The 17,816-nt window shown below is 39.8% G+C and overlaps 1 protein-coding gene across 1 annotated transcript in view; it reads right to left on the reverse strand.

Moving 5' to 3' along the window:
* Positions 1 to 2,972: 2,972 nt before the first annotated feature.
* The window catches only part of BTBD7 (BTB domain containing 7), a 49,004-nt gene continuing 34,160 nt past the window's right edge, over positions 2,973 to 17,816 (reverse strand). Inside the window, exons 5-10 of the mRNA XM_068991429.1 lie at positions 16,359 to 16,519; positions 12,209 to 12,352; positions 10,266 to 10,455; positions 7,301 to 7,479; positions 5,229 to 5,675; positions 2,973 to 3,785 (exon numbers count right to left, since the gene is read on the reverse strand). Coding sequence (XP_068847530.1) covers positions 2,973 to 3,785; positions 5,229 to 5,675; positions 7,301 to 7,479; positions 10,266 to 10,455; positions 12,209 to 12,352; positions 16,359 to 16,519 — 1,934 coding nt within the window. The remainder of the gene's footprint in view (positions 3,786 to 5,228; positions 5,676 to 7,300; positions 7,480 to 10,265; positions 10,456 to 12,208; positions 12,353 to 16,358; positions 16,520 to 17,816) is intronic.

Genomic DNA, 17,816 nt, shown 5'->3' on the forward strand with positions numbered 1-17,816 from the left:
CTACAGGGGCACTGAGAAAGGTTATGCATGGTACGTGGACAATTCAAATGATTATTTTTTCAGGAGTAAGTTTTGCCTTTCTTGCTATCTTTTCCCCTTAGGAGTCATACCTATGACTTGGAACTGAAATTATTAATCAAGATCACAGAATTAAAACAAAAATATAAGAACAAGACCAACAGCATCTTGAAGTAACGTGGATCCTCTGCTTCCGCTCCAGGATCTAACCGGCATTCGCCAACCTCAACATGGCGGGCACCAAAAGTGGCGATTGTCTAACGGCCTGATTGTCCACGGCCTCAAGAGGAGATCTGGTGTGTTGAGATTTGGTTCTCAGGAAGTTTCTACACTGAGTAAAACACTAGGTCGTACAGCCTAAGTTTCATATTATACACGTTAATTTCTCAGAGCAATCTTACTCAGACTTCACATTTATCTTAGTACAGCACTGAAAGGTTTTAATGCTTACGAAGCATTAAAAAAGATTGAAGAGATGGGGTCAAAAGCCAGAGGCACATAGCTATTCAACCTACCCTACTGACCACACTTCACGAGACACATTAAAAGTCCATTAACCCTACCCTCACACAAAACCCACGTCTGTTCACCTTCCGCAAGTCACAGCAGTCCACAGTCCCACAGCACATTTCTCTCTATACACAGTTCAGCCAGGTATGCTGCCAAATTATTAAAGACAAACTTCATAAGTTAAACAAAACTACAGACAGTGGGTCACTTCTTTTATATTTTGGGGACATGAAAGAATACTTAGTAAATTTTCAGAACTATGCCATGTGGGGCATCAATAGCTCTTATGTCTTAAAAAACAAAACAAAAAACAAAAAAAAACAGGTCAGAGATCAGAAAGACTTCCCCACCAACTATATCTATTCACTCTTAATTGCAGTACCAGCACAGCACAGTCTGAATTCAAAAAGAAATTTAAAACTGTATCAAAAGAATTCATGTCAACACATGTACATAAATACACCTTAAGGAATGTGATGGAATGAATATTTTTTGTTTCTGAGGAGAGACAGACCGAGATTAGTTTCAAAAGACACTGTCATCTTATTACAAAAGGTGAAACTTCCTAAAAATGAGAACAGAGTCCGTAAAAAAAAGGAGCCTTAGAGGCGATGATACGCAGCCAACCTCGTAGCAGCCTGGTGCCGACTCTGGGAGACCCAGGGCTTGGTGTGCAGCGTGGCCGACATCAACGGATGCATGGGCAGCAGCTAACTAGCCAGGCAGCAGAGCGAGTGGCAGCGGCTTGCCGGTGTAGACAGATCAACTGACATGTTCCCATCTTTGAGACTATCTGCTGTTAGGATTTTTTAAAATGTCAGATTATTCCTGAGTGTATATCCACAGGGTAAAGTAGGAAGAGACTGTAAGAGAAACTACAGTTTCGGGAAAAATCAGAGCTGTTGACATCCAATAGAAACCTATTTACTTAAAAGTGCATGTAATTCATTTATACGGTAGCTTGTAAAGGCTCCCTAGCCCTGCATAGTTTTAGAGTGAGTGTGAGTGATTCAGAGTTGTATATATGTATATATACATACACAGAGAGGAGGCTCCCGAACATCCATCAAGTGAGGGAGTGCTCAGAAAGTCTCTTTTAATCTAAGTGCTACGGCTGTGTGTATGTTATGTGTAAAAATATAAAGTGAATGCTCAAATAATGTTGAAGTGATTTAAAATGCTAATATATTTACATTGGAGAGTAAGAAAAAAAAACAGTCCTTAGCTCACACATTGCCCTTCTAAGGGAAAGGATCTTAAAAGATCCCATGTGCTCAGTGGTTCAGTAAAATCCCAAACCAGCGTCCCCAGTGGAGTTCAAGTAGGACATGTAGTGTTTCACTGGAAAAAAAAAAAGGTTTTTCTTTTTTGGTGACAAAGCATTATGCATTATACAATAACTTTTTAAAGGACACCAAAATTCTGACACACTTTGAAAAACACTTAAAACAACTACTTACAAACACCAAATGACATCTGTAAGACTGAAGCCCTTTTGTTTTTTTTTCCCCCACAAGAGAGCAGGACAACTGAAGGCAGCAAGCAGTCACTCCCCCCTCAGCTGCTGAGTCGATGCTCAGAAGCAGCGATCCCGTAGTGCAAGCTGAAGTTCCTAATTCCACTGCTTTAGGATTCTAAGAAAGCTGATCTCTTTCAAACCTCATCTAGTGAAACTCTAATCCACATGACCAGAACCTGCAGTGATTCTAACAGAGTCTGCCCTGTGGATAAAACAACAAGCTTTTGCCTGGACGCAGAAGGCTTTTCTCCTTCTTGTTCTTTCCTGAACCAGGAAAACTTCAGGATTCCTGACTGGACTCCTGCTGGAGGAATGAAGACCAGCTCCCAGGACTTATTTAAACAGGATGACGTAAGATTTATGAAGACTGAGCAGGAAGGTTTCTGAACTGAAACAACTACGGAAAAGAGAGGAGCATTTTGATGTGCTGTTCTTTGGAATTTCTATAATTAAAAAATAAACACAGAACTATTTCATAAGAAAATACATCTTAGTGTGCAATCCAATGCACGTGGAAATAGGTAGATGAAAGCTAAAATGCAAAAAAGTATGAAAATACAGTCCTTTAAATGTGGCAATAAAGTTTAACATACTGATATAAAACCAATACAGATAAAACAAAGGTACAAGTGCAAAAAAATTCCATTGTTTGTAAAGAGAGGGGGAAAAAAAAAGTGCCAGCTTGTTTGTTCTTAAAAATGCTTCCCCACACAACTGTTCAAACACAAAACAGACAGCAGATGCAGCATTCAAAATAACCCTCTTAGCATGCCATGTCTAATAAACGTGTATATACAAAAACTAGAATAAAATAACGTGAAACTGAGTTATCAGCTGGCATCAATAAACTGGTCTCTAAGTTGTTGGGTTACATCATAAAATGGGATGTTTCACATCTCAGGCACGGACGACTTGGAGGTTACTCTCAAAGGGCAGACTTTTTGTAGAGGAAGTCTGGCTTGCTCGGGGACCTCCTTCCTCTGCTGACTGAATCTTCCCTTTCCAAATCTGTATTTCGCTGAGCTCCATGGCCCAGGGACTCATCTGCCAGTCTTCTGCCGGATCTCTCTTCTGGAGCTTCAGAGCTACATGCAGAATGTGAAGGTCTGTTAGGAGTCAGCCCAAAAGTCAAGTCAGTTTCCCCTGCTGCTCGCCCCCTGACATGGGCTGAACCACTGCCGGCATTTTCTGGGGCTGCCAAGGGAAAACCTGGCCGCTGGGGGGGCTGCTCAACAACGTCGAGGTGTATCGGCTCACTCTTTTGTCTGTGCGGATGCCCATCGGGGGGAAGTGGATATTCTTTCCTAGTTTCTTCCTGCTTTTTAGGCGAGGTCTGGCCTGGTAGGTAGGCTGACTTTAAGCCACTTGGTGATGCCTTATTGTGGCTATACAAATCGGGACCAAAATATCCACCGTGTGAAGGGGAGGGGGTACGTCTGCCCGGGGCAGGAGTGGATGGTCTGCAAGCAGCATTTGAGAAGTCATAGAAATCCGGATATTCCTGCTGATTTTCTCGAGCATCTGTTTTTTGCTCTAGTGTGTGTTTCTTTCGAGATGTATATGTATGCCTCTGTGGAATACACGATACATGTTGGGGAGGCCCTGGTCCTACTTCAGAAACTGCCTGGCTTAATTCTGTGTCCACAGCAAGTTCTGGAAGCCTCCTGTCCTTGAGTGACAGCGTGGATACACCCATGGCAATATCTGGCATTAGATCGTTTAGCACAGGTTGTGTGCACTGCAAACAGAAATGAAACACAGGGAAGGTTAAAAAGAAAAAGGCCTGTGACTCCTTCTTTTTCAAATGATGTTCACTGATTTTGTTTCTGCATTATAAAAATATATGCTTAATTTTAAGAATAATAAAAGTATAGAAAACAATAAGGCAAAACCCCCCCACAAAACCCCAAACCTTCCCTACTGAGATAACCACTGTTATTAACATTTTGAAGCAGTTCTCTCACCTTTTTTATTTTGCACATATATTAATTTTCATAAAATCTAGTGCATATATAATACTGTCACTAAATTTTGAGATTTCTATTTAAATTACTGGATACTATTCCACTGTATTGATGAAGCATGACTGCTTAGCTATTCTTCCACTGTGAGACCTTAAGGCAGTTTCCAATTTTTTATTATTATAATCAAGACTGCAAGGAACATACAGATAAATTACCTTCAAAGGGAGTTTTATTTAATTATAAAGTAGTAGAACTTTTGTAACTGTGGCACTGAGGGCCAGGCCAATAAGATGGAAATTGGGTTTATCCCACACTATTAATCTTTGTTATTTCTTGTTTTTTGAGGGGTTGGAGTGGACAGCAGGGAGAACAGGCAGAAGGGTAAAAGGTGAGGAAGGACCATAACTTGACTCAAGCTGTACACTAGTCCAGTCATCTTTCAATGAGGACTCCCTGAACTAATACATGTATCTTTTGTTTATCTCTTATGTTGAATGCTACTGACAATGTGTGACTAAGCAGGAAGACTTAAAAATCAATATTGTTTTTCAAATGTATTATATACAACAGAAATTCAACCTTCAATGCAATGCAAGATCAAGCCAGGAAGTCTTGCTTAATCTTCTAGTGACTAGCGCTGGCAACTGTGATTTCCAATTAAATGAGTGCTCTGATCAAACAGCTCGCTAGAGGCAGACACACTCATGAGGGTTAATTTTCTGCCCATTTTATGAATGGGGAGTCTCCTGCCACACTGTCCCTGATGGCATGCTCGGCTACAAGCAGCTTCCCCTTCCGGCCCCACCCAAGCCTTTGGGAGAACAGCAGACTCTACAGAATAGAGGCCAAGAACAGACTCTAGACATGTGCTTGAAGAGTGCTCTATGAAACCAGTAACATCACCACTATGAAACCAGGAACAACATTACCTGTGTTGCCCAGTAACTCCACCCCGTCCAGACACCTGCACATGAACATAAGGGAAGGCTCTCGCTTCTTCCCACCATACACATCTTGTCTCTTTTCTCTGGACTTTCTCATCCACCTACACTCTCTTTTTCTCTCCAATTTCCACACTCCTTAAGTCTATGCTTCCAGCTTGTCACTTACACTCTGTGCACTGCTGAGTCCCAGGTAGGGCTCCTGGGGCCTGGGAAATTGCTTTTAACATTTCAGAAACTTTGAACTTTAGCTAAGTCACTGAAGTGCGAACTTACCACTTGTTTCTCAGATGCTGTTGTTGCTGAGGCGGTGGCGGCGGCGGCGGCAGCCACCGTCTGTCTCCCCAGCCCTGTGGTGTTGGTACAATCAGGGGCCGCTGCTTTCACACCTGGCAAGTAGACTGGAGGGGGGCCAGCTTTAGGGGCTGTTCTGGAGTGAAACAGTGAGTGATTACAGGGATAAGAAAATGAACGTGAAGGATGCTGATTGGGAGGTCTTTGCTTCCAGCCTGCTTTGAGCTGGTTGTGGATTGGGGTCGCTGGTGGGTGGTAGGGAGGCGGTGGAGGGGGTAAGGGTGGATGGAAGGCCACGAAAGATTCCAGATCTGTAAACATGGTTTCTGCAGTGGGGGTGCTGTTAACTCGACATCTCCCAGACTGTCTCATTGTCAAGAGTGGACTTTCATCTCCAAAACGTTCATCAGGAAAGAATTTGTGAGGATTCTAAGAAAGAATGGAGGGGGAAAAAGTTAAGATATTTGTTAGCAGATTTCCTGGACAGAAATTTACAGGCTGAGAGTGTTAAGTGAGTATCTAAGAAAACCACATTCAGTAAAAGGCACAACGTATTTTTCTAGGCTTGAAGCTCAAGGAAAAATTACCTTAAAAACAGTGTAAAACAGTAGAGTGCAGCCTCCATAGCTTGAAGTACAGCTATCAAGGAGAGCTGCTTAACTGAATGCCCCAGAAAGCAGGTCAGTAATCTCTTGCAAGATTATGTGATGATAAAAAACAGGAAATAAAACCTAATTCAAATAGGTCTTTCCTATGAAAATAAGATTACCATTAAATACCAAAGGAAGAAAAGGCATACAAGGGAAGATCCTCCTAGAACTTTCTGATAAAACATCTGTATGCATTCAGTCTGAAATAAAAACTACAAAATACTATTATATAAGTTTGATTAATATTTTGATAAACATATGGGGATATTTATACAACTTACACATTTAAGAGACCAAATTAAGATACAATTTAGAATGGCACAGAGAACAGAAATGAACAGAAAACAAGACTATTTTAGGGATGGAAACTACAGTAAAAATTGAAAATCAAGAACCTACAAATGGTCTGCTCCTTGCCTAGGGCTACCATACCATGTTCCCCTTTGAAAACTCAGGCTAAAATGGTTTGCAGTCAGTGGCATGAAAACAATGCAAATCACTTGACCAGATGAAATTAAATTTTATTTTAGTCTCTGCTTTAGTTGCTGTGAAGGTTACACATTTTATACAAAAATACTACTGTTTTTTGTACTAAATAATTACTAGAAATGGGTTTCTTCCTGCTAGTAAAAAAAAAAAAGGCACTCTACTCATTCCTTGATTCTCATGCTTATATGGTTTGAACTATTGTGCAAAATTGTAAAAGGGAGGAGAGAGGAGGAAAGGAGGGCATCTGGAAGGTCTGTTAAGGATGTAGTAGGTCACAGCCTGAAATCTAGTGACCAAACCAGGGAGAGAAAAGCAGCAGAGGGTCAGAATGTTCTGCTTTCTCTTCCACCTCTGTTGGGTGTACACACCATGAGCTTTTAGGGGTCACCATTTATGTGCTTATTCTGTGCAAGAGACACAGCTGCTTTACATACAGCCACTCTTATCTTCACAATTCATTTTACACGTAAAGAAACTGATGCTCAGAGAGGTTATATAACTTGCTCTAAGTTAACTAACTGGTAAGCAGCACTGCAGGATATAAAACCAGTTCTCACTCCAGAGCCTGTGCCCCATCCACTCTACCACACTGCCTCTCACTGGGGGCTTTTAGGTCATCCAAGACACCAGGGACAGTTGAAAAAGCACGTACAAAAGAAAAGGACATGCTATGAGGGCTTCTTGGGATGCCTGAGAATACTGTCTGAGTTACAGTCAAGGCTTCTTGTATTTTTTTTTTTCAGGTACAAAGCTGCTATCTAGACTTAGAAATCACAAATTGCAAATTTCAAAATATGACAAATAACACAAACATCACGAAATCCAAAAGAATACCACAACATTTTCATTATTAATAACAGCTGACACTCTTAAGACAAGGTTCCCTGTTCTAGGTAGTGGAGGACTGCTTCCCACCTGCAAGAGTTCTGCTGCAGCATCGGCAAGCCCGAACTCTCTCAACACGCGAATCTGAATTTCATAGCTGACTGTGGCGCCTTCCCCACAGTTGAGCGCGTAGGCCCTCTGCACCTGCTCAGTGTGCCGTAGCTCCTGCAGACGTCTGACCATGTCCTTCATAATGAGGAGACAAGGAACTGGAAGAAGAGAAACAGTCTGTAGGCACGATGCCTGAGCTACACAAAAGACCACCTGCTGAGCGCAAGGAAAAAAAAAGCATGTGCTTTGCATCAGAATCATCTCAAATTTTTGATAGTATTTTAATTCCCAGGAAAGATAGTAATTTATATGCATCTAATTATTTTTTAGGGTTTTAAAATTTCACAGTGCCCCGAAGGCTGTTTATCATACCAAAGAGCCCCTGAACTGCATTATGAGTTCACAGCCTAAATAAAATTTTACTTGCATGTATTCTCTGCTGAATCTCAGGATATTTCAAAAGTCTTTTAAATATATTCACTCTTTTATTCACATCATCTTTTGAGTCCTGACTATGCACCAGGGCTTCGACTCAGGTATTAGGGTGCACAGAACAAAAGACGTGATCCCTGTCCTCACAGAGCTCTGGTTTTAATGAAGCAAACAAAGTAAACCAGCAGAGCAGAGGGCTGTCAATGACCGTAGAGAAAGATGTGCGAAGGACACTGAAGGAATTGGAGGAAGGGGCCCCCAATCCAGACTGGAAGCACGCAGCGAAGGCTTCCCGGACAAGGTGAGCTCTGAATGGAGTCTTGAAGAATGAGAGAAAACCAGGCTGGCAAATAAAGTGGAGCCAAGGTTTTCTGGTCCTCTTCTGCAGAAGGACCAGGCATGTGTAAAACCTGCAAGTGAGAGACAGCAAGGTACAATCGGATGGCACAGCCAGTAGACGGTACAAGCAGGAAGGTAACAGGAGAGAAGGCTAGAAAGGAGGGTGGGGGCAGACCGTAATGACCCTGTATGTCATGATAAGGAATTTAATTTGTATCTGGGGAACAACAGGCAGTTGCTTGGGTGGGGGAATGAGAGGATCTGAGTTGTGATGTGTAAGTGCATTCTGAGAGAAGTGTAAGTGCATTCTGAGAGAAGTGGAAAGCAGGGGTTGGCAAACTATCGCCTGTAGGCTAAAACCACTCTGCCGCCTGTTTTTGTAAATAAAGTTTTATTGGCTCACAGCCACACTCATCTGTTTAGGTATTGCGTATGGCTGCCTTTGGCCTATGACTGCAGAGCTGAGCATAGTGCAATAGAGACTGCATATCCCACAAAGCCCAAAATATTGACTACCTAGCCCTTCACAGAAGATGTCTGCCATGCTCTGATATAAAGGCCAGAGTGGGAGTAAGGTTAGAGACAGGTTCACAGGTTAGGAACCTGGACTAAGGATCCAGCAGAGGGCTGGGGAAGAGGGGACCGTCTGTAAGTATCTATGAGACAAACTGACTTGAGTGGTCACTGATTATTAATTCTGGGAAAAGGGAGCTACTGTTTATTGAGTGCTTGCTTTGTGCCATGCAAACTCCATATTACTCACAGAGCTTCCTTAAATCTTCACAAGAACTCTAGAAAGGAGATATCCTCATTTCACAGATGAGGAAATTAATGCTCAGGGAAGTAAATGTCTTGTCCAAAGTCACACAAAGTGGCAGAGCCAGAACATGTGCGCAGGAGTCTTCTCCAAAAGCTAGATACCTTACATTAGCATGGTAAGCAAGAGAGGGAGAATTTTGATGGTACAAGCATAGGGCCATGTCTCATTAAACAACAGAAAGACAAGTCCTATTTTTCTGAGCATACTTAATTGTAGATCTCTTTGGGCTTTTGAGAGTGAGTTCTAAGGTTAAATTATACTGCTACTCAATTGTATTAACTGAAGTTGATAAAGTCTATGATAATTACCAAAAGCTGCACAAACCAGCTACAGAAATACTTCTCTTCATACTGTTTATCCAATGTACACTTTATTAAATAAATACACAGTGGTCAAATCTGATAAGGCAACAACCGATCAGAGATTAGTTCTGGAATAAAACAAATGTGTTCAATTAAAAGTTCCATCGTTATGTCTTTTATTTTTCCTTAACTGAAACGGAGACGTCTCAGCAAAAAATGCATAGCATCATTTCCAGTAATGCTATAGTTTGCTGATTTTTGGACTCTTGCAACGGTAACTGGCAAGAGCTATACATTTCTGACCCGCTATCTATTTTCTTGTTTTAGAAACTGACATGACAGCCTTTTGGTTAACGTCAGCACTGACTGATGCTCAGATGTTTTTGGACATGACAATTATACCTCGATCAATAGACAATAAGATGGAAGCCTGAATTACAATGCATATAACATTCACAAAGCAGATCTTGGGAAACTGGATCTCCCAGAAACCAATGGCAATCACATTTTGAGAGGACATATATAGACTCGAAGATCTAAGTTGATAGTACTCTCCCCAAAGAGTCTTATAATGTGAGAAACACCCTATGGCGATGAAAAATCTGAATTCCTCTAAGCCAGTGGTTCTCAACAGGTGGTAATATTGCCCCACAGGCACACGTGGCCATGTGCAGAAACATAAAAATGCTTTCATGAGGCTGTCACAAGGTGTGTGTGGGTGCACGCACATGTAAACACACGTGCAACTGGCATGCAGTGAGTACAGGCCAGGGGTGCTGCTGAGCACCCTACAATGCAAGGACAGCCTCCACAGCAGACAACTATCCAACCCCGACGGGCAAGAGGGCCAAGGCTGAGAAACCCTGAGCTAAACTGAAAAACTGCATACAATTGTTACTATAAAATAAAATACAAAACAAAAAACTTAGCTTATAAGAATTTATTCTTTAATGAGAACAATGCATAAAGGGTACTGGAAAGTGGAAAGAATCAGCATGTATAGAGGGGTTACAAAATATGATCAGACTATTCACATGGTTAACCGCCTTACCTGGGATTTCGTTTGCTACCACCGAAGGAGGGCTTGACTGGCTGCTGCTGATCTGCTGGTGGCTGATCATGTGGCAGCACTGAGGCACGGCGTTGCTGACCATGTACAGTGTGTCTGGCACGTTGGACATTCTAACCATTCGCAAACGCACAAGGTCTGTTTGTTCCACCATCATCTCATCTAGCACTGACTGAAAACAATTCCGTATTAACAGAATTAGTCAACCTTACACCTTTGTTAAATCACATTTAGAGAAAGATTACTGCCATCATCACATAAAAAGGGAATTATTTACCGCTTCCAGTGTATAAAGCCTAAAATTAGTGGTAAAAGGAGACAGTACTCGAACCTCTTCAATTTTTTTCCTACCTCTTCAATGTTTAAAGGAGCTTTTTGGAGCATCTTTGAGAAGAAATAATCATTTTCTGAAAAGTCTGCTTTTAACAGAAGTATTTGAAATTTGAAGAAGGGATATAAAATTAATCAAAAGTAAAATTATACATAAAGTCACTATAAAGAAAACAATGTATGGACTAAATCTCCTAGCTAATAAGAAATGCTCAAAATATAAAATATTAAAGGCTGATATTAAATTCAACAGACCTATACATAAAAATTGTTAAATAAGCTTCAGATGAATCCACTTCAGCAAACTGCAGAACGGTCAAAATGGCATAAAGTAAAACCATTCTCCACATTTACTGTGGACATCTATCTGCGTATGCACGGGTACAGGAGGGCTGTCTGATCAGCTTGCGGCCGCTCTACTTTGAGACAGCAGAAAGAAAGGTAGGTCTAGTTTATTATGGACCTTTCAGCACTAGACTCAACCTTCCACAGAGGCCTCAGCTGCTTGAGTGACTTTAGGCACTGGACTTACTTCAGAAAGACCTGACCCAACCATTCTGCCTCCCCTGCCCACCTCACCGTTTTACAACTATTTAAAGTGTCAACTGCTTCCCAGGTGGTAAAGAATCTGCCTGCAATGCAGGAGACCCCAGTTGATTCCTGGGTCAGGAAGATCCTCATCACCCACTCCAGTATTCTTGCCTGGAGAATTTCATGGACAGAGAAGTCAGGCAAGCTACCGTTCATGGGGTCGCAAAGAGTCGGACAAGTCTGAACAACTTTCACTTTCAAAGTGTCAATTACTCAATAAAGGGTAGATTATCAACCTCATCAATAAATCTCTCACAAATCCTTTCATATATGTATTTTAAACTAGGGATCCTCCAACAAATAAAAGGGAGAAAAATTTTAAGGTAACTATGTTTCTTTATCGAAACACATTATTTTGCCTGTTAATTCATTTCATTAAGCAAGACTGTCAGTTCCTCAGAAGGTCACCCCGAAGCGCCTCAGCTGAGCATGGCTAATAAAACTGCAGTATTTCAATCTGCAGTATTTATCATATTTCTTGGAGAGTTATGTTATAACATAAATGGCAATACAATATAATGCCAACTTTTTATTTAACAGGCCTGAAATTTTCTTTTAGTTTGTACACTTTTTTGAGCGCTAAATACAATTTCCAACAGTCAGCTACTACAGAAATATGTTATAGGAAGTCATGGCATTTCTTTAGTTTACAAAAGGAAGAAAATATGTTTGCAGTCTTCTTTCAAACATTTCTCCCACCCTGAAGATAACATACTGATGACCATTTCAGTAAAATGAGTAAGTTTTTTCCAAGCTAACAGTTTGCAAGAAAAACTAAGATGAGAAAAATGTACAACTTAATATGATTTAAGTTATAAATATAAAAACATGCTTGATAATTAAACATTAAACATAATTAAACTACTCTGGTGAGAAGTCAAAGCAAAATTTACTTTCACTTTCCTTATTAGGCTATTTCCAAACATTTAAGTGATACTATAATAGCTATCTTTGTGTTTATAGTTCGTAATAAAGTAGTTTAATATCTCAAAGTGGTTTATTACCTTCGCTTCTTCTACGTAGGGAGAGAACAGCCGAGGACGAACATAGATTCCAGCATTTTTTTGCCGTAACCAGGCATTTGACTTTCCACCTTCTGTTGTAGGAAGCATATCTGATGGAGGAGTACTAATCAAGCCTCTTTTCATCTTGAAAAATAAATTATTTTTTAGAGAAACAGACATTTGTGTAGCACAATATTACTAAGATAAAAATAATTATACCTGTAAGTCAGCATGTTCAAACTTTACTATTAAACATGAACTTAGGAATGCACATGAAACTTAAACACACTTTGAATGTTTAAAAGTATTTAAAGGATTCAGAAAACCATAAAAAGGTACAACTTTCCATTTTTCTTTAAATAGAGGAATGTTATTTTAAAAACAAGAGTTACATTAATTAAAAATACGAGTCAGACTAACTTTCAGAACTCTAAAATAGAACTGATTCTTTTCCTTACTCATCTAGGAATTGATTCCTCCCCCAATCTATACTCCACAAGACAAAACAAGCACATTCTTGGGCCTGTATCTACAGTACGAAGATAGCCAGTCTGCACAGTGATGGGGCAGGGGCTCTAAGGGAAGGACTTGGCTCAAACCTTAACTCTCCTTTGGACAGCCATGTGGCCATGGACATCTCCTCTTACCTGGGCCTCACCTTAAGGACCCTGAATTAGCCCTGGAAATGGGACACTGCAGGACTAACTAAATGTGGTAGTCTTGTTGTTTCCACATCTATGCTAGGAGAATATAAATCAAGCACTTTAGCCCATGAGGTGGCTGTGAGGGGGAAATGAAGGTAAGGAAGATAAAAGGCACTTGGCACAGTACTTAACACACTATACGAGCACTATGACTAACGATCAATATTAGTAAACTTTTACTGGGGACTTATTATGCGTTGGGATTCCCTGATAACTCAGTTGGTAAAGAATCTGCCAGCAATGCAGGAGACCCCAGTTCGATTCCTGGATCGGGAAGATCCCCTGGATAAGGGATAGGTTACCCACTCCAGTATTCTTGGGCTTCCCTTTGGCTCAGCTGGTAAAGAATCTGCCTGCAATGTGGGAGACCTGGCTTCAGTTCCTGAGTTGGGAAGATCCCCTGGAGAAGGGAAAGGCTACCCACTCCAGTATTCTTGGCTGGAGAATTTCATGGACTGTACAGTCAATGGGGTTGCAAAGAGTCGGACATGACTGAGCAACTTTCACTTTACTTATTATGTGCTAAGCATGGGATATTAACAACAGAGCTATATATTTTCTAAATCTATTAAACAAAAGTTCTAAAGTATTTTTCTAAACCAAATTGAACCTGGTTTTAGTCCCAGATTTTAAATGAAACCAAATATTGTTTCTAATATTATTCTTGTTAAATATAATAAACATCTCATTGCTGCATTAAAATTATGTTTAACTAATAAAATATAGCATTACACATATTTTGAAAACAGGCAAAAAAATCCTATAACTCTAATCTGTTATAAGTGTAGTAATGTTGATATATTTCCTTCCAATGTTTTTTAGATCAATTTTTACCTAACTAAATTTAAATTTTAGAATATATAAAAGTACATTATTTTTTTAGGACAGCAAAATACTCTGTCAAGTGGTTATGCTATAACTTACTTCCCCTGTTATTAGACATTTAGGTTATTTCCAAATATACTTAATGATGATGCTACCAATGTACCAGCTACACTTCCCTATCAGACAGTAATATTATTTCAAAAATTAGTGACCTAATGGGTAAAAAAATTGATAACTTATTGTCTTATTTTGCTTTCTTTACTGTATGTGTGCTTACTATCAAGACTGAACATCCTTTTAATCAGAGGTTCCATAAACATTTGTTTCCTTCTAGTTTTTCCATATTTCGACTTAATATTTAATTCTTCGATCTAACAGGGATTAATTTTGTGTGCAAGTGAAATGAGGATTTAACTTAAAGTACATTTCTTCCCTCCCCAACTGATGGGTTACTGTAGCAAGGTTTGTGATAGCTTGCTTATTATATGTTTAATTCTTATATTAATTAGGATCTTCTTCTAGGCTGTTTTGTCTTCTCTATTATGCTAGCATCACAGACTGACTCTTAAGAGTTTTAAAATATATTTTGTATTATGGAAGAGTTGTTGTTTGGTTACCCAATCATGTCTGATGTTTCTGTGACCCCCATCGACTGCAGCACGCCAGGCTTCCCTGTTCCTCACCATCTCCTGAAGTTTGCCCAAGTTCATCTTCATTGCATTGGTGATGCTATCCAGCCATCTCATCCTCTGACACCCTCTTCTTCTTCTCCCCACAATCTTTCCCAGCATCAGGGACTTTTCCAATGAGTCAGCTGTTCACATCAGATGACCAAAATACTGGAGCTTCAGCTTCAGCATCAGTCCTTCGCATGAGTCTTCAGGGTTGATTTCCCTTAAGATTGATTGGTCTGATTTGCTTGCTATCCAAGGGACTCTCAGGAGTCTTCTCCAGCACCACAGTTCAAAGGCATCAATTCTTTGGCACTCAGCCTTCTTTACTGTCCAGCTTTCACAAGTGTCTGTGACCACTGGGAAGATCATAGCCTTGACTATACAGACCTTTCTCAGCACAATAACGTCTCTGCTTTTCAACACACTGTCTAGTTTTTCATAGTTTTACTGCCAAGAAGCAACTATCTTCTGATTTCATGGCTGCAGTCACCATATGCAGAGATTCTGGAGCCCAAGAAGAGGAAATCTGTCACTACTTCCACCTTTTCCCCCTCTATTTGCCATGAAGTAATGGGGGCGGACGCCATGATCTTAGTTTTTTTAATAGTTAGTTTTAAGCTTTAGTTTTATCCCTCCTTTTTTTTCTTTTAGAACTTAAAAAATCCTTATCAGTTTTTTTCCAGATGACTTTTTACAATGTTTCTGTGCAGTTGGAAAAAACTATTACATTTACAGTATTTTATTAAAATTATAAACCAATCTGTGAAGAGTATTTTTGCCAACCATATTAGTAGTAAGTTGCTCAGTCGTGTTTGACTCTTTGAGACCCCACGGACTGTAGCCCACCAGGCTTCACCATCCATGGAATTCTCCAAGCAAGAATACTGGAGTGGGCTGCCATTTCCTCCTCCAGGCTGTCAACCATTCAGTTCAGTTCAGTTTAGTTCAGTCACTGAGTTGTGTCCAACTCTTTGTGACCCAATGAATTGCAGCACATCAGGCCTCCCTGTCCATCACCAACTCCCGGAGTTCACTTAAACTCATGTCCATCGAGTCGGTGATGCCATCCAGCCATCTCATCCTCTGTCGTCCCCTTCTCCTCCTGCCCCCAATCCCTCCCAGCCTCAGGGTCTTTTCCAATGAGTCAACTCTTCACATCAGGTGGCCAAAGTACTGGAGTTTCAGCTTTAGCATCATTCCTTCCAAAGAACACCCAGGGCTGATCTCCTTTAGGATGGACTGGTTGGATCTCCTGGCAGTCCAAGGGACTCTCAATAGTCTTCTCCAACACCACAGTTCAAAAGCATCAATTCTTCGGCTCTCAGCTTTCTTCACAGTCCAACTCTCACATCCATACATGACCACTGGAAAAATCATAGCCTTGACTAGATGGACCTTTGTTGGCAAAGTAATGTCTCTGCTTTTCAATATGCTATCTAGGCTGGTCAACCATTAATTGGAGCAATTCTTATAGTCTAAAAAAACTCACATAAAAATTGTGAAAGTAACATATCAGTCAGCTCCATTAATTTTTACCTGAAACATAATTACAGGATTCATTTACCCCTTTTACACTGCACCAATCTCTTCCTCTCTTGCTCTCTGATTTACTGCTATTCTTAAGAGAGTCTCCAAAGGTAACTTCTACTCTTTCCATTTAAAATGAGGACTACTTGATCTGTACAGATAAATTGCTGGATTAACTCCATTTAGAGACTATGTTTCTGCAAAAGTAAGACTGATACATCCAACTCAAGTCTCATCCACCAAACATGTATCTGTGCCATGTGCCAGATACTGGGGACATAACACAGTACCAAACAGACATCCGTCTCTGTCTTCGTGGAGTTTAGTCTCACGATACTCCACTAGGAGAAGTTATTTACAATGATTTAAAAAAAAGACATATTATTTTCATGAAAGGGATAAATGAAGAAAGATACTTACTGCATCACTTAGGACTTCACTGTTTATAGGCAAGATGTGTTCAATTCGTACAAAAGGTAAGAGAGAGGAAAGGATCTCTCTAAGCTCTTCGATGTCCAGGTCCCGTCTTTTCACACCTCTCTTGTTCACACTATGAGCAGTGCCACTCAGTAAGTTTGGCTCTATGACAGAAATGGAAAATGAGAAGTCTCCACCCAAATTCAAATTTCCAGAGAAAGGCTCTCTTTCTTCTCTAAGTATACTTTCAGTAATCCTCTATATTAAATGTACCTGCTTTAAAAAGTGCTATAAATAAATTACTTTTATGGCTGAAGAAGTTTCCTTAATAGAGATATTCTTGGACAAAGAAAAAGCATGGTGTCAATAGTACGGTAACATTCTTTATAATTTTCTGCATTAAAGACAGAATTCTTTTCTGCATACTAACTCATAGGCGAAAAAACAACAATCTATTAAAATCTAGTTTGATCAAGGGCTTTTTCTTAATGTTCCTCACTTTTGGGGCCAGTTTTTTTCTTTTTTTAATACAACTTATAATAAGGGTAATACAGGACAAACGTTATTTCTGGTAACTGTAAGTTATGAGTATGCTCATTAGGCTATTATACAGATTTAATAGGAATTTAATGAGTATCTAAAATTATATTACCTGATACCTTAAAGGAGCAAAACCTAATGTACACTCTAAGAATTTTATGAGTCTCCTAAATTTCCACAGAAATGTTAAGGCATAAAAGTTCATGTGTAATATATTCCACTGTCCAGAGCAGAGAATAAATGTTTTTTTCATGGGGTATTAGTGAAAGAGGAAGATTTGAAGTATATATATGGTTTTTGATAGTGAGGTGGGAAGGAAAACAACATATTTGAGGAATTTTTAATCATATCTTTAAACTCGGGGCTATATATATCATTATTATTATTTTTTGCTTATAAATAAGATCTTTATCATTCACGATATAAAGGCTGGATTTTTTCCACAAACACTACAGGTAAACTGGTATTTTCCTTTAAATACTGTGATAAAGAGATATTGTTTTTTAAGAGGCTTATTAAAATTGTTGCCAGTGTGTGGAAAAGGGTTTTTGTTCTTGCCTTGTTATGCTTTGGATTCAATATGTATATAAGGCACTGCTTTTCAAAAGAAATTTTTTCTCAAAGTAGTGGTGTTCTGTTTTCAAATGAAATATTCCATGAAATCCCCAGATATGCACCAGGTAAGGGCAGAACCTTATACATGAAAGTGACTGAGGCAAAGGTGCAGTCTGGTTCGTGCAGCGTCCTTCTCCTCTCTGGAAGAGCCTCCCATTCTAACCCAGCCAGAAAACCATTAAACAATGGAAATTTTATCAAGGATGTTCATTATCTGCCCCAAATAAATATGACATACCATTACCAGCTTTACATCAATAAACAAGCCTTTGATGATTATGGAGCACTATATATAATCGGTTCTTG

The sequence above is a fragment of the Capricornis sumatraensis genome, chromosome 19 (assembly GCF_032405125.1).
Source record: "Capricornis sumatraensis isolate serow.1 chromosome 19, serow.2, whole genome shotgun sequence".
NCBI lineage: Eukaryota > Metazoa > Chordata > Mammalia > Artiodactyla > Bovidae > Capricornis > Capricornis sumatraensis.